At 35.2% G+C, this 21,931-nt stretch overlaps 1 protein-coding gene across 3 annotated transcripts in view; it reads left to right on the plus strand.

Moving 5' to 3' along the window:
- Positions 1-21,367, plus strand: part of LOC127841915 (uncharacterized) — a 140,360-nt gene extending 118,993 nt beyond the window's left edge. For all 3 annotated transcript variants that reach the window (XM_052371044.1, XM_052371046.1, XM_052371043.1), the window contains exons 11-12: positions 13,000-13,157; positions 14,906-21,367. In XM_052371044.1, coding sequence (XP_052227004.1) covers positions 13,000-13,157; positions 14,906-15,058 — 311 coding nt within the window. In that variant the 3' untranslated portion in view covers positions 15,059-21,367. The remainder of the gene's footprint in view (positions 1-12,999; positions 13,158-14,905) is intronic.
- Positions 21,368-21,931: the final 564 nt, after the last annotated feature.

Raw genomic sequence — 21,931 nt, forward strand, 5'->3', positions numbered from 1 at the left:
AAGCCCTCCACTGTCAAAGAGAGATGAAGGTCTACCACTAAGTTCATATTTAAACATTTCCTCAGGGTTGTCTAAAGCTGAATTAGATACAATAATGAGTCTTTGAAATAGTACTTGGGGATCTACATCAATACATTCAATGTTCTCAGCTTTAGTAATAGTCCGATTTGCTAAAGTTAGTGCTTCATCTTTGCGCTTAAAACTAACACTTGTTACACTTTGGTCTTCCATTTTTTTGATGACTTTGGCACCAATATCTTTTGCTATGTCGACAGTTTCTAAATCATTTCCAGTCACACCCGTTTCGATATTTCTCAAGGTTATTTCCTCTGTAAATGGGTTCCGTTGCCTCAGAAAATCCAGAAAACATTGACGGTCTTTAGAGTCCCTTTCAATTCTAGCTTTTGAAGTTTCCTTGTGTTGGTTACTAGATTCCGACTCCGTTGCTACACCTGTGAACTCTTGCATATTATGATTTACTTCGGCCATAGCAGGAGCAGACAATAACCACTGGGCTCTTTGTGATTCTGTCATACCCCTCCCCCTGGTCAAACCCCCAGCTGATTTCAAACTTCTCATCAAGACCTGCTCAATAATTAAATCTGTGGACAGACCTCCCCAATACCGATCAGTCCTGCGTACAACGTGCAAACCTGAGCAGAATGCTTGATATACATCTGGTTTCCTATTTGGAAGGTCTAGCATTTCCTGGATATAAACATATGCAGTTTTCAAGTAGTTATTATGACCTGCCGCTGCGAAATATGGAAGCATCTTTTGCAGTGATTTTAGATGAAGACTCCAATTTCCTGTACGTTCCGCTATAATAAATGATTTCAAATTGTCAATCATATCCATGTAAGTGAATATCCAGAGCCTAGCTGTTCTAAATTTAGACAAATATGTCTTCAGATTATCAAATCGTGCAATCATAGTTTTCACTTTAATGTCCGTTAATGAGTTTGGTACACACTTTTCAACTTTTAGTTCATTTATTATTTCATTAGCCTTTGCCACTTCTGATTCACTGAAAGGTTCAATTTTATACGTATCCACAGAAGTGTCTTCAGTACTGACAAGCTTTTCTAACAGAAGTGTATTTAGCGCATCATCTACCAAGAAGTGACCCCTAACAGCGCGATTCACAGCTTTTCCATCCAACATATGTCCAACTGTATTTTCCGCATAGACAGTTGACAGAAGATCCTTCAGACCAGAATTTTCCATCAGACGCCCTATACATCCCAAAAAACTCATCTCCGAGTGAAATCCACCTAGTCTCAACACAATGGATTTAATTTCACTTGCCTCCGATTCATTCTTGATCATATTGAAAGCTTTCCAATATAGGGGTTGGTCAAATGTTAGTACTGCTGAAGTACCATGATTTCGTGATTGTTTGGCTACAAAGTGTAAAGTCGAAAAAATGCAAGAAAGGTCACTTGAGCTCATGTCAATCATCGGCATAAATAACACTGTGGACTGACCGTGGTGATTTCCTTGTTGTATCATCTGCATTGTACCAGACCAGCCTGCCAACTCTATTTTCAATGGTCTTGCCACTTTCAATATAAATTCAAGCTCCTCAAATTCCTTATCACCAGAGACTTCACTCAGATGTTTAAATTTCAATTCTTCCATGAAATAGTTTTATTGTTTGTAAAATTTAATATTAATTTTTGCTGTTTGAATGACTTCATCATTTGAGACATTGATGCGTGGTATCACTTGTGCACTCTGTAGATTTGGTGTTACTGTAGCTATGATACCCATTCCTTGAAATGTATGCAGACCATCAATTGTACATATGTTATGATCGACATTTTTGGCTACAAACTGAACAAATTCATTACTCATAGCTTCTATCTTTACACCATGCGTCACTGCTGCACTTTTTTCATATGCACCTACTTCCTGATAAGACACACTGAAACCTGAAAGAAAAAGAGATAATATAATTACATTGTTCATGTGTCTGGACTAATAGATGGTTAAAACTAAATAAAATACCTTTACATCAGCAAGTCGCCGAACTCAAAAATGATTAATGTAATATTAAATTACTTGTACTCGATCATGATACAAATAGGTAAGTGCAGCTGATTATGCACCATTTTATATTATAACTAAATAATGAATATTACAAATCTTGATTTGTTTAATCAGTTGTAAAATCAGTTATAAAATACAGCTAAAATGGCTATAATGTGTTTTATACGTTTAGTAAAACATTACCTAAAATGAAGTCGTACTGAAATTATTCTCAAATTAATCTGCTACTTTCAGCCAATATGAAAAGAGAAATACTTTGATTTTCAATTTACCTAGGTTGCTTAAACAGTCAACCATCATCTTTGATCCAGACATATGATGTACCATCACCCCTAACCCTAGCTGTAGCGGACAGATTAAACTCATTGGTGTTGCTGTTTGCACTATGGATTGTCCAATCGATGCTATTTTCTTTTTGCCCTGTTTATTCTTAATGACCTTTTGAAGAAATAACTGCAGACTCTCAGGTAGATAATCTAAATTTGAAATTAAGGATGTAATTTCTGGGGCTTGGGGATAAGTATTTTTGCCTTTGTCCATGGCTTTTATATCGTTTAGGATAAATCTAGCAGCTGTAGATATGATTGCTGCCTTTTCAGTCTTACATTCGTCACTTTTGTTTCTTTTATAAAAAGAGTGAAGGATGGCATGCGCTTCACTTTTGAATGAAACAACATCGTGTCTGCCATTGATTTCAGCAATAATGATATTGTCTCTAAAGTACTCCAATATTCTTTTTTTCATATAAACAGAGCTGTACGAGTCATTTCCACATTTTTCACTCATAATATTCACCAGTTCGATAACACTTAATTGTTCATTTTCATGGCTTTCTAAGTATTTCATGGTATCTAAAAATGCCTCTGAACTTGCATTATTAGATGGCCTGCCTCTAACCTTCTTATTGACTTCACTATTGGTAATGTATTTTTCAGGAATGTTCTTAAGTGTTCTAAAGTTACTGTTACAGCTTTGGTGATAGCGTGCTTCAGCAGCTGGAAGATCATTTACGACTTCGATTCTACCAAGAATATCACTTGCCCAATCATCATTTCTTTTTTTGCACAGAGCCTTAATTGATGCTTGAAAGTCGAATGTTTCTACTCTGTGTACAATATCACATTCTTCACCAAGTTTATTTTCATTTTGATTTTCTATTTTTGTTCCACATAATACGCAATTATGTTCGTAAATAAATCTACTTCCAGCTATCTTTCTTGTTTTAGGGCTTCTTACTGTTTCGTCGTTGGCATCTTCTTGTTTCCTCTTCCTGTTGTAATCATAACAGTACTCTTTTCTACAATCTTCGTGCACGTGCTGTTTAGGTCTAACATCTAGCCCATCATCTAAATTAGAAGGTTAAAAGATAATGAAAATGCCATGCGGTGCTTTTTGAAAAGAAACAACATGTGATAATATGGACATTATATGAAAATACCATCAATATCCACTTTTATATCTTAATTAAATTGAATAATTTGATCAAAATTTTTATATATGCATATTTTCATGAAATAGTTCTCAACATCTTTTTTCGTTTTGAAAAAGGCCGTGAATATAATAGAAAGAAACACTGTTTGGGACATACCTTTTGTTTTACTGTGAACAATTAAAGTGTTACATCCCTTCTGCGAAAGCTTTGCTAATGGACGACCATCAATCTTCTTGCACAGTACACATACACGTTCATCATCATGTTCACTATCACTGAAATTGTTGTTTGATGCAATTAGTTAAACAACTTGAAAAATAAATTCAATACATGAATTTTACAAAACGTGTATGTAAATCATTGAAATAATTAAATCACAGTGACCAAAGACTAACAATTTATAATAATGGGTTTGATGACATCTGGCACTTGTCAAATAGTTGACAAATACCACTATAAGATTGTCTTTCCAGCTAGCTCGTGGAAGGTAATTTGTTCTCTAAACATGTCCATGCTCATGCACTTAAGGGGGACATATTGACTCTTCATTCACATTAAAAGTTAAATTCGTCACTAACTAAACTGACCTTTATTTATACCAGTTGTTTTATCAAACATTACTGACAAATATCTAAGAATGGCCCAGAGGTGTTGATATTGTTTCAATTTTTATTTATTATTTTCATAAACGTAAAGCATACCTCATATCTGCGTTTCTGTTCTTGGACTACTCTCCTTCTTAGGTTAGCTAAAATAAAACAAAAAACAATTGGTCAACATTTTGTATATCGGTTTTGTTCAAATTACATGACATTTTGTACAATGCAAAATGTCGGACATGTATGTAAGATTTATACAGGCCCCAAAAATTAGTGTAAGATTATAAAGCCAGTATTCTTGAAAACGCTCTGGTCCTTTAGCATATCAGGACAAAACGAAACTGTTATTTTACATAAATAACCTAATAAGTATTTACCTTTTAATGTATATCTACATGTTAAGATCTTCTAACGAAGTCCTATCGACTAGATTTAAATGCTGAACCTCAAATAAAATGAAAAGTTGTTGGATAAGTAACTGAATAAACAATTACAATCTTTTAAAATATAACATTCTTCGCTAAACATATGTAAAATCGAAATCCACTTTTTAACAAAAATATTACGATTTTCGTGAACTTTGGACCCATATGCGCTTCCGTAGTTTATTTTTTGATGAATTCTCTGGTAACCTTGAACATTCCAAAAATATGTTTTCACACTTTATTTTCATCTTATGACCTAAGAACATGCTCGATATAGATGTTTGGTGTAATAGATGTTGTTACATTAAAGATTATTTACAGTTTCAATCGATGAATGCTGTTTTGAAAAAACACGCGAAAATGCATAACACTCAAGTATTTTTTATATTAAGCTGCATTTCGGTAAAAAATATGGAAGGAAAACGTAAAAACAATTTAATACAATTGATAACAACTCACAGAAACATTACCACATTTTTCACTCATAATATTCACCAGTTCGACAACACTTAATTGTTCATTTTCATGGCTTTCTAAGTATTTCATGGTATCTAAAAATGCCTCTGAACTTGCATTATTAGATGGCCTGCCTCTAACCTTCTTATTGACTTCACTATTGTTAATGTATTTTTCAGGAATGTTCTTAAGTGTTCTAAAGTTACTGTTACAGCTTTGGTGATAGCGTGCTTCAGCAGCTGGAAGATCATTTACGACTTCGATTCTACCAAGAATATCACTTGCCCAATCATCATTTCTTTTTTTGCACAGAGCCTTAATTGATGCTTGAAAGTCGAATGTTTCTACTCTGTGTACAATATCACATTCTTCACCAAGTTTATTTTCATTTTGATTTTCTATTTTTGTTCCACATAATACGCAATTATGTTCGTAAATAAATCTACTTCCAGCTATCTTTCTTGTTTTAGGGCTTCTTACTGTTTCGTCGTTGGCATCTTCTTGTTTCCTCTTCCTGTTGTAATCATAACAGTACTCTTTTCTACAATCTTCGTGCACGTGCTGTTTAGGTCTAACATCTATAGCCCATCATCTAAATTAGAAGGTTAAAAGATAATGAAAATGCCATGCGGTGCTTTTTGAAAAGAAACAACATGTGATAATATGGACATTATATGAAAATACCATCAATATCCACTTTTATATCTTAATTAAATTGAATAATTTGATCAAAATTTTTATATATGCATATTTTCATGAAATAGTTCTCAACATCTTTTTTCGTTTTGAAAAAGGCCGTGAATATAATAGAAAGAAACACTGTTTGATACATACCTTTTGTTTTACTGTGAACAATTAAAGTGTTACATCCCTTCTGCGAAAGCTTTGCTAATGGACGACCATCAATCTTCTTGCACAGTACACATACACGTTCATCATCATGTTCACTATCACTGAAATTGTTGTTTGATGCAATTAGTTAAACTACTTGAAAAATAAATGCAATACATGAATTTTACAAAACGTGTATGTAAATCATTGAAATAATTAAATCACAGTGACCAAAGACTAACAATTTATAATAATGGGTTTGATGACATCTGGCACTTGTCAAATAGTTGACAAATACCACTATAAGATTGTCTTTCCAGCTAGCTTGTGGAAGGTAATTTGTTCTCTAAACATGTCCATGCTCATGCACTTAAGGGGGACATATTGACTCTTCATTCACATTAAAAGTTAAATTCGTCACTAACTAAACTGACCTTTATTTATACCAGTTGTTTTATCAAACATTACTGACAAATATCTAAGAATGGCCCAGAGGTGTTGATATTGTTTCAATTTTTATTTATTATTTTCATAAACGTAAAGCATACCTCATATCTGCGCTTCTGTTCTTGGACTACTCTCCTTCTTAGGTAAGCTAAAATAAAACAAAAAACAATTGGTCAACATTTTGTATATCGGTTTTGTTCAAATTACATGACATTATGTACAATGCAAAATGTCGGACATGTATGTAAGATTTATACAGGCCCCAAAAATTAGTGTAAGATTATAAAGCCAGTATTCTTGAAAACGCTCTGGTCCTTTAGCATATCAGGACAAAACGAAACTGTTATTTTACATAAATAACCTAATAAGTATTTACCTTTTAATGTATATCTACAGGTTAAGATCTTCTAACGAAGTCCTATCGACTAGATTTAAATGCTGAACCTCAAATAAAATGAAAAGTTGTTGGATAAGTAACTGAATAAACAATTACAATCTTTTAAAATATAACATTCTTCGCTAAACATATGTAAAATCGATATCCACTTTTTAACAAAAATATTACGATTTTCGTGAACTTTGGACCCATATGCGCTTCCGTAGTTTATTTTTTGATGAATTCTCTGGTAACCTTGAACATTCCAAAAATATGTTTTCACACTTTATTTTTATCTTATGACCTAAGAACATGCTCGATATAGATGTTTGGTGTAATAGATGTTGTTACATTAAAGATTATTTACAGTTTCAATCGATGAATGCTGTTTTGAAAAAACACGCGAAAATGCATAACACTCAAGTATTTTTTATATTAAGCTGCATTTCGGTAAAAAATATGGAAGGAAAACGTAAAAACAATTTAATACAATTGATAACAACTCACAGAAACATTACCTGTTCAAGAAATAGGCTATTTCTGTTCTGGTCGCTCGCTCGCTCTGAGAATTTAAAATCTGCGCTCGCAAAACTTGTGTTTACTTCGACACCGGTTATGGCGTGTTAAACAAACGGCGTCATGTATTGTATACACGGGGAGCCATCTAAACCAGCGATAAAAATGCCGCATTTAAATCGATTTTTTTCCAAAACCCGTTGTTCGATTTTTTTCGGGTTTTTGTCTGTATAATGTTATATATTAAGCAGTTGAAATACGTAAAAACAAATTGTGTTGCAATTTGTTTGACGTCAAAATTTAATTTGATCTGACTACATTGTGTTTCGGACAAACACATCTCTTGTTTTTTTCAATCATGGTTAAAAAGCACAAATATTTATTTTTATTATTTTATTTTTGAAATACCGTCCAACCATCCCACCCAAGAATCCCCCCCCCCCCAAAAAAAAATAAAAAATAATATTTTTTTTGCATTTTTGGAAGATAATGTAATAAATGACCACACCCCCACACTAAACACCCCTCTTCACTCCATCCCTCCCTCCTTTGTGATTGAAATTGAGATAGGTCCCTACACCTTTAAAAAGACAAATAGATGAGTGGTCTGCACCCGCAAGGCGGTGCTTTTGTTCAAAACTGCACCCGCAGCTGAGCGTGGCACCCGTTATGCTGTGCTCTTATTAGATATTGACCTTATTTTGTACCTACATGACATTCAGAACAAGTGCAAGTTTTGTTTTAACGAAATTACCTGCTTTGCTTGGGATTTTCTTTAAAATAACACTTTTACAAAAATGTTCTTAAATGCTTTTAGATACTGACCTAATTTTTGTGTGCAAGTCAACTTACATGACCTTGGAATTTAAATTTTTCTCTTAAATAGCTGCTGTGCGGCTTTAAAGCACAGCAGGGGGCATTTTGTTTCACAAGCACAGCTCTTGATATTATCTCACACTTTGCATCCAAAATTAATGTAAGTCAAATGAGATAGCGATTTTATTTGCACAGTATTATTTGGTTTATGTCTTAAATAAACATTTCTGTGTGAGTGAAAAACCTTTTTGTTTCATTTTTAGGTCACCTTAACGTAATTTGCTCATGGTGAGCTGTAGTGATCTTTGTTTGTTTGTTGACTAGCAGGCTCCCCAAACATGTGTGTTATGAACACCACATATATGTTTTAATCTCCCTGAAATAATTTCAGAACATTTGTTCCAATCATATACTTAAAAAATATATATAATCCTTTGAAGAAACATTACAGCCTTGGAGCGAGTCAGTTTCCATATAAGGCTGTATTTAAACCTTGTTAACGCTTTAGAGGTCTAATGTATTGGTCAAATGTATTGCCCTATCTTTGTGAAGCTTGCTCAGATCATTTGGCCCAATTGAATGTCTCAAAACTAGGTCATGTGTGTTCAGAGAGTAGGTTGCTTGATAAAATTTTAGAAAAAGCTTAAACTCATGAGGCCACATTTATTGCACTGGGACGAATTTAAAAAAAGACTGAGAAGATTAATGGCCATATTTTGTGCCTTCTTCATGAAAGTAGTAGCCACATTAATTTCCAAATCTTCATTTAACTTGGTCAGAATGGTCAGAATATTGCTGCCCCTGGTATCTCAACTAAGTCAAATAAGAGAAAAACCTTGTGAACACAATAAATGCAATAGCTTTTGTTCAGTCATCATGCAACTTGATTAGAACATTTTTCCTCATGATGTTTTGTCAAATTCAAAACTGTGTCACATTGGGTTTAAAAAAACGTCTCTCAAAAACTAGTCATGGGTGGCCAAAAAGTAAGTCACAGGATAAAATATTAGAAAAGGCGTGTGAACACTAATGAGGTCGCATGTTTTGCCCAATCTTTATGTTTATTGAGAACATGTGTCCCTATGATATCTTAGCTGAGTTAAAACTGGGTCATGAACTCAAAAACAAGGTCACAGGGTTTTATTCAATAACAATTCTTTGAATTTTTCATAGTTAAATCGTATGATAACTTTAGAAGTCACATACGTAATCTATTTATCTTGAAAATGAAATTATGTTGCAACAATATTTGGGCTGAGTTCAGGCACGGTTGTTGTTTGTTCGTTGCTGCCAAGTAGTTGAGAAGATTTATATGCCCCCGGATCGAAATATCAGGGGTATATTGTTTTTGGCCTGTTTGTCTGTCATTCATTCATTGTGTGTGTCCCAAAACTTTAACCTTGGTTAAAGTTTGATAACTTTTGCAATATTGTAGAAGCAACTTCATATTTGGCATGCATGTGCATCTCACGGAACTGCACATTTTGAGTGGTGAAAAGTCAAGGGCAAGGTCATTCTTCAAGGTCAAATATCATTGTATTTTTATGTACCCCACTATAGTAGTGGGGGACATATTGTTTTTGCCCTGTCTATTGGTTGGTCTGTTGGTTGGTTGGTTTGCGTCAACATTTTGCAATAACTTTTGCTATATTGAATATAGCAACTTGATATTTGGCATGCATGTGTATCTCATGGAGCTGCACATTTTGAGTGGTGAAAGGTCAAGGTCATCCTTCAAGGTCAGAGGTCAAATATATGTGGCCCAAATCGCTTATTTTATGAATACTTTTGAAATATTGAAGATAGCAACTTGATATTTGGCATGCATGTGTATCTCATGGAGCTGCACAATTTGAGTGGTGAAAGGTCAAGGTCATCCTTCAAGGTCAGAGGTCAAATATATGTTGCCCAAATTGCTTATTTTATGAATACTTTTGCAATATTGAAGATAGCAACTTGATATTTGGCATGCATGTGTATCTCATGGAGCTGCACATTTTGAGTGGTGAAAGGTCAAGGTCATCCTTCAAGGTTCACTTGGTACACTTACTTACTATCATGAGCGGACTGGGCAGGCAAAGTTAGATAACTCTGGCGTGCATTTTGACAGAATTATGTGCCCTTTTTATACTTAGAAAATTGAAAATTTTGTTGAGAAAAAAGTATACTTTTTGCGATTGGGAATATAGCCGAATTTTGGCTATAAAACGGGCAAAAAAAACACCCTGCCTAGGATCATGAAACTTCATAGGTACATTGATCATGACTTGAAGATGACCCCTATTGATTTTCAGGTCACTAGGTCAAAGGTCAAGGTCACAGTGACTTGAAACAGTAAAATGGTTTCCGGGTGATAACTCAGGAATACTCAGGCCTAGGATCATGAAACTTCATAGGTACATTTATCATGACTTGCAGATGACCCCTATTGATTTTCAGGTCACTAGGTTAAAGGTCAAGGTCACAGTGACAAAAAACGTATTCACACAATGGCTGCCACTACAACCGACAGCCCATATGGGGGGCATGCATGTTTTACAAACAGCCCTTGTTTCAGCAGTGGAGCGATACAGGGCCATCATGGCCCTCTTGTTTAGTTTTACAATCAGACAGAAATATAAGTATCGAACTAAGATACATGTGTAATCAAAACACGGCTTTGCAAGATTAAAAGTTTGAGAAAGTCGTTATATTGTTTATAATGTACTGCCAAATGAATGTAACATGGAAATACAACTATTACTAAAATAAGCAAATTATACTAATTTTGATTTATTCCACATTATTTTACATAAATAAATAAATGTGTTTATAATTTATCAGCGTTATAGATAATTTTTGACCCATGGGGGTAAATACCCCCACTTTTCAAAGCATGGGGGTAAATTGTAAAATTTTGCCTTGCTTGAAGGGTAATTTGCTAAACGTAAAACAAAAATATAGCTGTGGTACAGACACACTACTTTAATCATGTTTAACACAATAAACCATTAACTATGTGTATTCCTTCATAGTAGCAGGTTTCTTAAAGTGTTTTTTTTTTTTTTTAACGTGCTTGGTTTATAGGCTTCCACCACCGTGAGCCACGGAAAACTTTTGCCAACTTTCAACAGTTGGTTTATTAGTGTTTAAGTGTTTCCTTTTTAGCCGGATTTTTTTCGAAAAAATCTCGGCTTATAGATTGATGTTGTCGGGCGGGCGGGGGGGCGGGCGGGCGGGCGGGGTGGCGGCGTGCTCGAAAATGTTAAAGTTCTTATTTCATGGTATAACTTTGGTATGCTTGGACCTAGAGTCTTCAAACTTGACATGAAGGTTGGCCAGGATTAACAGATGACCACTGGTCATTTCAAGGTCATTCATTTGAAGGTCAAGGTCACTGTGACCTTCAATATAAAAAATGTTAAAGTTGTTATAACTTTGGTATGCTTGGACCTAGAGTCTTGAAACTTGACATGAAGGTTGGCCATAACTAGTTAGTAACCACTGGTCATTTCAAGGTCATTCATTTGAAGGTCAAGGTCACTGTGACCTTGAATGTAAAAATGTTAAAGTTCTTATTTCATGGTATAACTTTGGTATGCTTGGACCTAGAGTCTTCAAACTTGACATGAAGGTTGGCCAGGATTAACAGATGACCACTGGTCATTTCAAGGTCATTCATTTGAAGGTGAAGGTCACTGTGACCTTCAATATAAAAATGTTAAAGTTGTTATAACTTTGGTATGCTTGGACCTAGAGTCTTGAAACTTGACATGAAGGTTGGCCAGAACTAGTAAGTAACCACTGGACATTTCAAGGTCATTCATTTGAAGGTCAAGGTCACTGTGACCTTGAATGTAAAAATGTTAAAGTTGTTATAACTTTGGTATGCTTGGACCTAGAGTCTTGAAACTTGACATGAAGGTTGGCCAGAACTAGTAAGTAACCACTGGACATTTCAAGGTCATTCATTTGAAGGTCAAGGTCACTGTGACCTTGAATGTAAAAATGTTAAAGTTCTTATTTCATGTTATAACTTTGGTATGCTTGTACCTAGAGTCTTCAAACTTGAAATAAAGATTGGCCAGTACTAGAAGATGACCACTTGGACCTAGAATCTCAAACTTGACGTAAAGGTTTGCAAGCACACTTAGATGACCACTGGTCATTTCAAGGTCATTCATTTGAAGGTCGAGGTCACTGTGACCTTGGATGTAAATATGTTAAAGTTGTTAATACTTTGGTATGCTTAGACCTAGAGTCTTCAAACTTGATATGAAGGTTGGCCAGAACTAGTAGATGACCACTGGTCATTTTAAGGTCAAGGTCACCTTTCCTAATTGTCAATTCAAGTTCATATTTGTGACCTTAAATGTTATTGTTGTTCATGTATATGCATGCATTCAAAACATAACACAAGGTTTGCTCATGCCTTGAAAAGTACTTACATTTCATTTTGACCTTTGAACAATATTTCAGTAATTTAAGTACTGCATTGACAAAAACACGAAAGGTACTTTCCTGTCATTTAAATCAAAAATCCGGCTTCAATGCGGTCATCTCCGACCGCGGAACTCTTGTTTATTTTAAAACAGGAAATGATTTTCAGGTCACTAGGTCAAAGGTCAAGGTCGAGGTGACTCAACTTAGAAAAATGGTTTCCGGATGATAACTCAAGAACCCTCACCGCTAGGATCATGAAACTTCATAGGTACATTGATCATGACTCACAGATTACCCCTATTGACTTTCAGGTCACTAGGTCAAAGTTCAAGGTCACAGTAACTTGACACAGTAAAATGGTTTCTAGATGATAACACAAGAAAGCTTACGCCTAGGATCATGAAACTTCATAGGTACATTGATCATGACTCGCAGATGACCCCTATTGATTTTCAGGTCACTAGGTCAAAAGTCAAGGTCACAGTGCCAAAAAACATATTCACACAATGGCTGCCACTACAACTGATAGCCCATATTGGGGGCATGCATGTTTTACACACAGCCCTTGTTGTATGTAACTTCTTGCATTGTAGTATAATTAGTAGTACTATGTTGTGCAATTGACAGGTGCAAGTATAATCTACATCACCACACTGGAGGGTCAGTTGTTGAAGACGCTAGGTCGCTACGGTCATGGACCCATGGAGTTCTTTGAGCCGTCAGGTATCACGGTTGACAAGTTTGGCAACATCCTCATAGGAGACAGCAAAAACAACAGAATTCAGGTACTTTGTTTAATGAATGCTTTTGTGGAGCAAGATTTTTTTAGCTCACCTGTTTTCATCAGATCCTAATGAAATATGGTCAGAATGTTTGTCTTGTTAATAGCTGGGTAGGGATCGAATTTGGGTTATCTAGGGTCAAAACTAGGTCACTAGGTCAAAGTTTAAAAAAAACTTTTGTACTTAGTAGAGGTCACAGTTTCCATCAGATCTTTATGAAATTTGTCAGAATGTTTTTCTTGATGAAATCTGGATTGGAATAGTATTTGTGTCATCTGGGGTCAGAAACTAGGTCACTAGGTCAAATCATAGAAAAACCTTGTGTAGACAATAGAGGTCATAGTTTTCATCTGATCTTAATGAGTCAGGTGAGTGATTCAGGGCCATCATGGCCCTCTTGTTTTAAAAAACCTCTTCATGTTAATTTCTTTATCGGCATCAATCATTTCCACCATAATTTTACTAATTAACAACCATTTTCAGTAAACTTACTTGTTGCAGAGATGTTCACAGGTTTCCTATTCCTTCCCATAGTTCATCAATATAATTCTGTGTGTAATTCTGGATGACACACATGCAAAGTTGGAAGAATTTAATGGGGTGAAGTAATCTGACTCATGTCTCCAATAATTGTCTTAATCATCACTCTAAAGGGATTTGACCAGCATGTACAGCATGCAAGTTTTACACGAAATTTCAAATGTTTGTTTTATGACAGTTTTCAAATAACTTTTTTTGACTGTTCATCATTTGAACCTGAATCAAAATTTGTAATTATTTTCAAGTTTCTAAAAAACATACAATAAACATGGTTTTCCACCTGTACTGATTTGTATATAATTCATAATTTTTGCTTATTATTGAACTGTTATGTGTCTGATAAATTTGCATTGTGCTATGGAATGAATATATTAATTATTGAATTAATACCAGCTCAGTTTGCAGAGCTGCTGGAATGTTTAATAAGGGGCCAGAACATTTAAGTTTTGAGACAGCTTTGCATTTTACACTGGGGCAGCATTGTCTGCATATTGCATCAATACCATTGTTTGTGATTGGATGGCATTTACCAATCTGCCAATCAAATTGCATTGTTAGTATGTGACTTAAAAAAAGTTTGTATAAATAAATGTTGTTGTAAAGTTCAACTGGGTGTTTATTTGTATATCTGTTTAAAGAGGTTCGTCATTGCGGTTTGCACATATTGCTGTCCAAAATCATCATGACATAATTTGTTTTCCCCACTTTAATCAACCACGGAAAGCATGTCACATGTTTCTGCTTGTGATAACATAAGACCAGTCATTTCTGCTGTGTATGTTTTGGATTGCATACTGATGTCACTTTCCAAAATGTTTGCAAATAAAGAGAGTATCTGTTTGCCATGTCTTTTAGTCCTGTGCTTTATCTTTCAATTCTGTGCTTTATTCAGTTTGTTTGCAATGTGAAAAAATGTAAACGAGTACCATTCTTGCTTTCTTCTTTTCTTAAATAGTTTACTAGTACTTTAAACATATTTATTGCATTAAATATGCATGGATTGGAATACAAGTTTTTGCAACATTGTCTAGATCCTCTCCCAGATAATTATATCTTATACATTGCTAAAATACATTATCTATAGTTCAACAACGCAATCAGTATAACATATACAAAGACTAATAAACATGAAAGTGGGTAAACTAAATAGAAAAATAATTCTTAAATAATTCTTAAATAGAAAATAACATATGTGTATCTGTGTGCTTTAGATGTACCGTCATGATGGGACCTACATGGGTATCGTTGCCTTGGACGCGGCCATTTGTCGACCCTCTGGCATCCACCTGACAGGAGACAGCAGACTGCTGGTGGTCAACTTCCTACAGCACCAGGTGTTGGCCTTCCAGTTAGAAAGCTGCTGAAATATCTGCACCAGGTGTTGGCCTTCCAGTTAGAAATCTGCTGAAATACCTGCACCAGGTGTTGGTCTTCCAGCTAGAGAGCTGCTGAAATACCTGCACCAGGTGTTGGTCTTCCAGTTAAAAAGCTGCTGATAATACCTGCACCAGGTGTTGGCTTTCCAGTTAGAAAGCTGCTGAAATACCTGCACCAGGTGTTGGTCTTCCAGTGAGAAAGCTGCTGAAATACCTGCACCAGGTGTTGGTCTTCCAGTTAGAAAGCTGCTGAAATACCTGCACCAGGTGTTGGCCTTCCAGTTAGAGAGCTGCTGAAATACCTGCACCAGGTGTTGGCCTTCCAACTAGAGAGCTGCTGTTATATTGTAAGACAAACAAATGCTGGTGTTTGACAAAATCTTGTTTTACTTTTTATGCCCCCCTTCGAAGAAGAGGGGGTATAATATTTTGCTCATGTCGGTATGTCGGTCGGTCCTTCGGTCCGTCCACCAGATGGTTTCCGGATGATTACTCAAGAATGCTTAGGCCTAGGATCATGAAACTTCATAGGTACATAGATCATGACTGGTAGATGACCCCTATTGATTTTTCAGGTCACTAGGTCAAAGGTCAAGGTCACAGTGATTTGAAATAATAAAATGGTTTCCGGATGATAACTCAAGAACGCTAAGGCCTAGAAACATGAAACTTCATAGGTACATTGATCATGATTGGCAGATGACCACTATTGATTTTCAGGTCACTAGGTCAAATGTCAAGGTCACAGTGACTCGAAACAGGAAAATGGTTTCCGGATGATAACTCAAGAATGTACGCGTAGGATCTTGAAACTTCATAGAAACATTGATCATGACTCGCAGATGACTCCTATTGATTTTCAGGTCACTTGGTCAAAGGTCAAGGTCACGGTGACTCGACACAGGAAAATGGTTTCCGGATGATAACTCAAGAACGCTTACACCTAGGATCATGAAACTTCATAGGTACATTGATCATGACTCGCAGATGACCCCTATAGATTTTCAGATCACTAGGTCATAGGTCACGGTGACACGACACAGTAAAATTGTTTCCGGATGATAACTCAAGAAAGCTTACGCTTAGGATCATCAAACTTCATAGGTACATTAATTATGACTGGCATATGACCCCTATTGATTTTCAGGTCACTAGGTCAAAGGTCAAGATCACAGTGACTCCAAATAGTAAAACGGTTTCCGGATGATACTCAAGAATGCTTACACCTAAGATCATGAAACTTCATAGGTTCATTGATCATGACGGGCAGATGACCCCTATTAATTTTCAGGTCACTAGGTCAAAAGTCAAGGTTACAGTGACTCGAAACAGTAAAATGGTTTCCTGATGATAACTCAAGAATAATTAGGCCTAGGATCATGAAACTTCATAGGTAAATTGATCATGACTGGCAGGTGACCCCTATTGATTTTCAGGTTACTAGGTCAAAGGTCAAGGTCACAGTGACAAAAACATATTCACACAATGGTTGCCACTACAACTGACAGCCCATATGGGTGGCATGCATGTTTTACAAACAGCCCTTGTTTCATTTAAGTTTATTTTTTTGTTGAAAACTTAATACTGCAACAATTAGCTTAAGTTAGGCTCTTCATTTAAATAAGTCGTTCATATTCAGTGTTGTGTAAATTGAGATCATGAAAGTTGTTTTACATTGACAAGCTAAATTTGGTGTTGTATTATCAGCAGTATCCTTACTTTCTAGAGATAAATATTTATCAGTATTACTAAGATAATCCCCTCTGCAAACGGGGTTGGGGGTTTGGGAGGCATAAGAATATCCTTTGACTGTCCATACCTCTCTTAGCTTATCTGCCTATTAGCCTTTTTATGAAAATTGTGATGATGTGCTCTTGACATGAGTCATTCACCCTGGGTCAATATCAGAATTCAAGATCAAAAGTTTGCTCCGCTTTTTTCTGCCTGGTTAATACCCTTCACTCATTGAAGAATTGTCATGAAAACCTGCTTAAATGTTTAGGTCTTTAAGACATGCAGAAGGCATGAGTCAGTCATGCCCATTCAAAGTCAATGTTGAATGTCAAAGTCATATACCTTAGCCTCCATTTTTGTATCTGCTTAATATCTTTGTACAATTTAAGGGATGTTAATGGAACTTTGCCACAACAATTAAGGTTATTGAGAGGATGTGCAGAAGACATAAATACATCGTTGAGGTTCAAGGTCATGCATCTTGCTTACGTGCATCAAAAAACTTGGTCACTAAGTTGATTCGAAGAATAACTGTGTTACCACTCTATAGGCCTCATTTATGACTCAATGAAACTTGGCCAGAATTTGTATTTGACAATATATAGGACAATTTTGAATCTGATTTTTTTTTCAAATCTTAAAAGCTTGTTACAAATAGGGGGAACATTAATGTCTTGTTCTTATTGAGAGTTAATTTGAGTGTTTATGTCCCCCACCACTATAGTGGGGGACATATTGTTTTTGCCCTGTTCGTTTGTTTGTTTGTTTGCCCCAACTTTAACATTTTGCCATAACTTTTGCAATATTGAAGATAGCAACTTTATATTGAGCATGCATGTGTATCTCATGGAGCTGCACAGTTTGAGTGGTGAAATGTCAAGGTCATCCTTCAAGGTCAAAGGTCATTAAAACAAATCCAAGGGAAGTAATAAGCTTTAATGGGAGATAATTATTTGAACCTGCCAAATGATAAAAAAAAATTCAAAGCGGCGCAGTAGGGGACACAGTGTTTCTGACAAACACATTTCTTGTTTTAAACTAGATATAGACTAAGTTTGAATCTGGGTCATCTGCGCCCAAAAACTAAGTTACCAGGTCAAATGTTAGAAAAACGTAACCACTCTAGAGACCATATTTATAACCACTCCAGAGACCATATTTATGACTCGATCTTGATAAAAGTTTTTCAGAATGTTTATCTTAAGATAGAGCCACTGTAATGGGCATCTTTTCAAATATAATCGAATGTATTATTTTCTTCATCAGCATCATTTCACTGAACTACATACAAATTTTAAGGTAGGCTTGCTTAAAAAAAAATATACCGATTTTTTCAAAACCACCCCCACGCTCGGCTTTTGTCCAGTTTATTTGCACTGCTAGGGTATATGAAAGTTCCATAATTCATCCAGATTTCCAAATATGGACATGCAGTTGGTGTGTACCGATGCAGTAAAGGTGTTTTAAAGTTTAAACAAGATGAAATAAGTATTCTTTTACAGACATTTATTTTCTATAACTTATAATCTATTGAAGAGCATCATGAAATGTAAGTAGTTTCAGCCAAGTAGAAATGGGGTTGGTTAAAAATGAAGTGTCATACAATTCAAAATAGTATCATTTAAGTAATATTTTGAATTTATTTATATGATTTATATTAAATCAAATTACGTTTGAAAAGAAATAAAACGTTTTGCAAATAGTATGAATTGTTGGCAGGATTCGAATCTGCGCGGGAAGATCCCAAAATAGTTCTAATCTATCGCCTTAACCTCTCGGCCACGATAACTTCACATAAGTACCTGCTTAAATAAGATATCCATAAGTAAACATGTAAAAAGGCTCTTCGATCTTCGAAAAAATCGAGGGAAATCATTACAGTTGCTCTACCTTAAATAGAGATTGAATCTGGATCATATTTGTCCAAAAACTTGCTAACAACGTTGAATACAAACTTGTAAGCATTTTTAAACACGTTTTGACTCAATTCGGATGAAAATTGGTGAAAATGTTTATTCAGACAATATCAAGACAGAGTTCAAATCTTTCATGTGCGTCCGAAATCTATCTCACTTGGTCAAATATTAGAAAACCTTGTAACCACTTTATACCACACATTTATGACTAAATCCTAATTAAACTTGATGAGAAAGTTTTTCTAGACTAAAATGAGAATCTGTGTCATGAGTGTCTAAAAACTGAGGTATCCAAATACATTTTCAAAATGTTATATGCGATTTTTATGACTTTTCTTGGCTTAGTTCGAATCTGGGGCATGTGCATAAAAAACAAGGCATCTAGATTAAATCTATGAAAAACCTTGTTACCACTCCAGAGGATATATTTATGACTCAATCTTTATGAAACTTTGTCAGAATGTTTGTCTGGACAATATTTTAGCAGATGTTATAATATTGGTCATGTGTATCCAAAACTTGGTTCCCATGTCAAAAGGTTAGAAAACTTTACAATATGGATGCCATATTTATGATTCGATCTTCATAAAACTTAGTCAGAATGATCAAATTTGAAATACCTATGAATCTAGATCCGTGCATAAAAAATCAGATGAACAGGTCAAAAGTTAGAAAAACTTTATTACTTATTTAGAGGCCACATTTATGACGCAGTCTTTATGAAACTTAATTAGAATATATTTGTTGACAATTCTTATGCAAAAAAGGATTTATATATTTTTTCATTATATAATTTCCAATTTAGCAAAGACCATGGTTTTCTTTGAATTGATTTCTAGCAAGTAGTTTGAAATGTATATTTGCAAATTTGTCATTTTATATTTAATGCATTAACTAAATAGCATAATGTAACGTACTAGACATAATTTGTTGCGCATTGATGTTCAATTACTGTTGACATTCAAAACCTGCCTGAAATCGTGTTGTTTTATTTGTTCACAGCACCCGTGAATGTACTTGGTGTTTGGAAAACAGATAGTTGCTTTTCATAAAAATAACTTTTGTTTGTTTTTTAGATGCATTTCTTTGTTGTGTTTCTAATGAGCAAGTTATGCTTCATTGTTGTTTGTTAAATGGAAAGATTTAATTCATTGCATTCTAAAATTCATCTTTTCACCTATGCTTTGCCTCTTGTGAGTTTTGAAATTAGTTCTCATCTTAGTTTTGAAAGACAATTTTGTCTGACAAGGTTTGTCACTGCCAGACAAGTCATGATAAATCATGGTGTATATATCTGATAGGTCTAACATAATTTCTAACATCTTTTGGTTTCAGTTATCTTTTGGCGATTGCCTTTTGTCGGTCATGTGGCGTGCGTCATCAACATTTGCTTTGTTAACACACTAGAGGCCACATTTATTTTCCATTCCTCATGAAACTTGGTCAGAAGGGTTTGTCTTAATGATATTTTGGACGAGTTCGTAATGGGTTCCGGTTGGTTGAAAAACATTGCCGCCAGGGGGCGGGGCATTTTCCCTTAGATGGCTATAGTAAAACCTTGTTAACCCTCTAAGAGGCCACATGTATTGTCGGATCTTCATGAAACTTGCTAAGAACATTTGCCCTAATGCTCTCTTGGATTTGTTCGAAAATGGTTCCATTTGGTTAAAAAACATGGCCGCCGGAGGCGAGGCATTTTTCCTTATATGGCTATAGATAAACCTTGTTAACACTCTTGAGGCCACATTTATTGGTCCATCTTCATGAAACTTGCTAAAAACGTTTGCCCTAATGCTATCTTGGATTTGTTTGAAAATTCGGTTTGGTTAAAAAACATGGCAGCCAGAGGCGGGGCATTTTTCCTTATATGGCTATAGTAAAACCTTGCACACACTCCAGAGGCCACATTTATTGGTCCATCTTCATGAAACGTTATCAGAATATTTGTCTCAATGATACCTTGGATGAGTTTTAAAAAGGTGCCGGTTGGTTGAAAAACATTTCAGCCAGGGAGAGGGGCATTTTTCTTTATATTGCTATTGTTAAACCTTGTTAACACTCTAGGCATCGCATTTATTGTCCAATCTTCATTAAACTTGGTCAGAACATTTATTCTAATGATAGCTTGGACTAGTTCAAAACTGGTTCTTGTTTGTATAAAAACATGGCCTCTAGGGGTGGAGCATTTTTCCTAAGATGGTTATAGTAAAACCTTGTTAACACTCTTAAAGTCATTATTATGATCCAGTCTTAATTGAACTTGGTCAAAACATTTTAGTAATGAGATCTTGGATTGGTCTGTTGAAAAACATGGCCGTAATTGTGTGGGGCATTTTTCCCCTCTGAAAGTCACAATCATAGTTCAATTTTCAAGAACCTTGGACAGAACATTTCTTCTAATGATATCTTGGGCTTCAATATGGTCTACATACCTTTGTTGAAAATACTAGTTTAATGTTTATCAGTTGTTGTTAAATCCAATTCCATAATATGTATGATTGTTGATGCGCAGTTGTCCTTTTCGTTTGATCTAACAAACGCGAAAAGTTGCGTAAACATGTAGTTAACTGCCATTTGGTTGATCTCGTTCAGATGTTTTTCTTCTTTTGTTTATTATGTTATTAAAAATAAATTCGGAAAAGTTTAATGAACAGTTGTGTATTGTCCCAACAACTCCAACTATCTTTGTGAATTGCAACGAAAAAGGTTATGGTTTAAGTTATTGGTAATGCAAATAAATGACATATTGTGTCACTAACCTTAATTAATGCTAATGCCATTCGATTCTACATCTACAACTATATTGGATAAACAATAGCTCGTCAGCACTGTAACAGTGATAAATTACAATGTCTATGTGTGAAAAATTCTTGGTAAAAGGTCAATTGCACACTTTATGCCAATGGTTAGTATGCCAATGGTTAGACATCTGCTTTATTCAGCTTGTCAAATAAATACATGTACAAGCATTATTTACACCGAGTTCGACATGTTGCGGGCAGACATATAGTCGAGTAACATAAAGGAAAGCCATTCGATTCTACAACTTTCAGTTACATGTAGTAATACAAATGAAACACGATTGGTTCTGCAACAATTTTTTAAAAAATTAACGACATTTGGTGCGAAAAAAGTTTTATCTAAAAGACCTGGTTAGGTTGAAAAACGAGGACTGTTTTTAGCTCACCTGAGCACAATATGTTCATGGTGA

Source organism: Dreissena polymorpha, chromosome 8, assembly GCF_020536995.1.
Source record: "Dreissena polymorpha isolate Duluth1 chromosome 8, UMN_Dpol_1.0, whole genome shotgun sequence".
Classification (NCBI taxonomy): Eukaryota; Metazoa; Mollusca; class Bivalvia; order Myida; family Dreissenidae; genus Dreissena; species Dreissena polymorpha.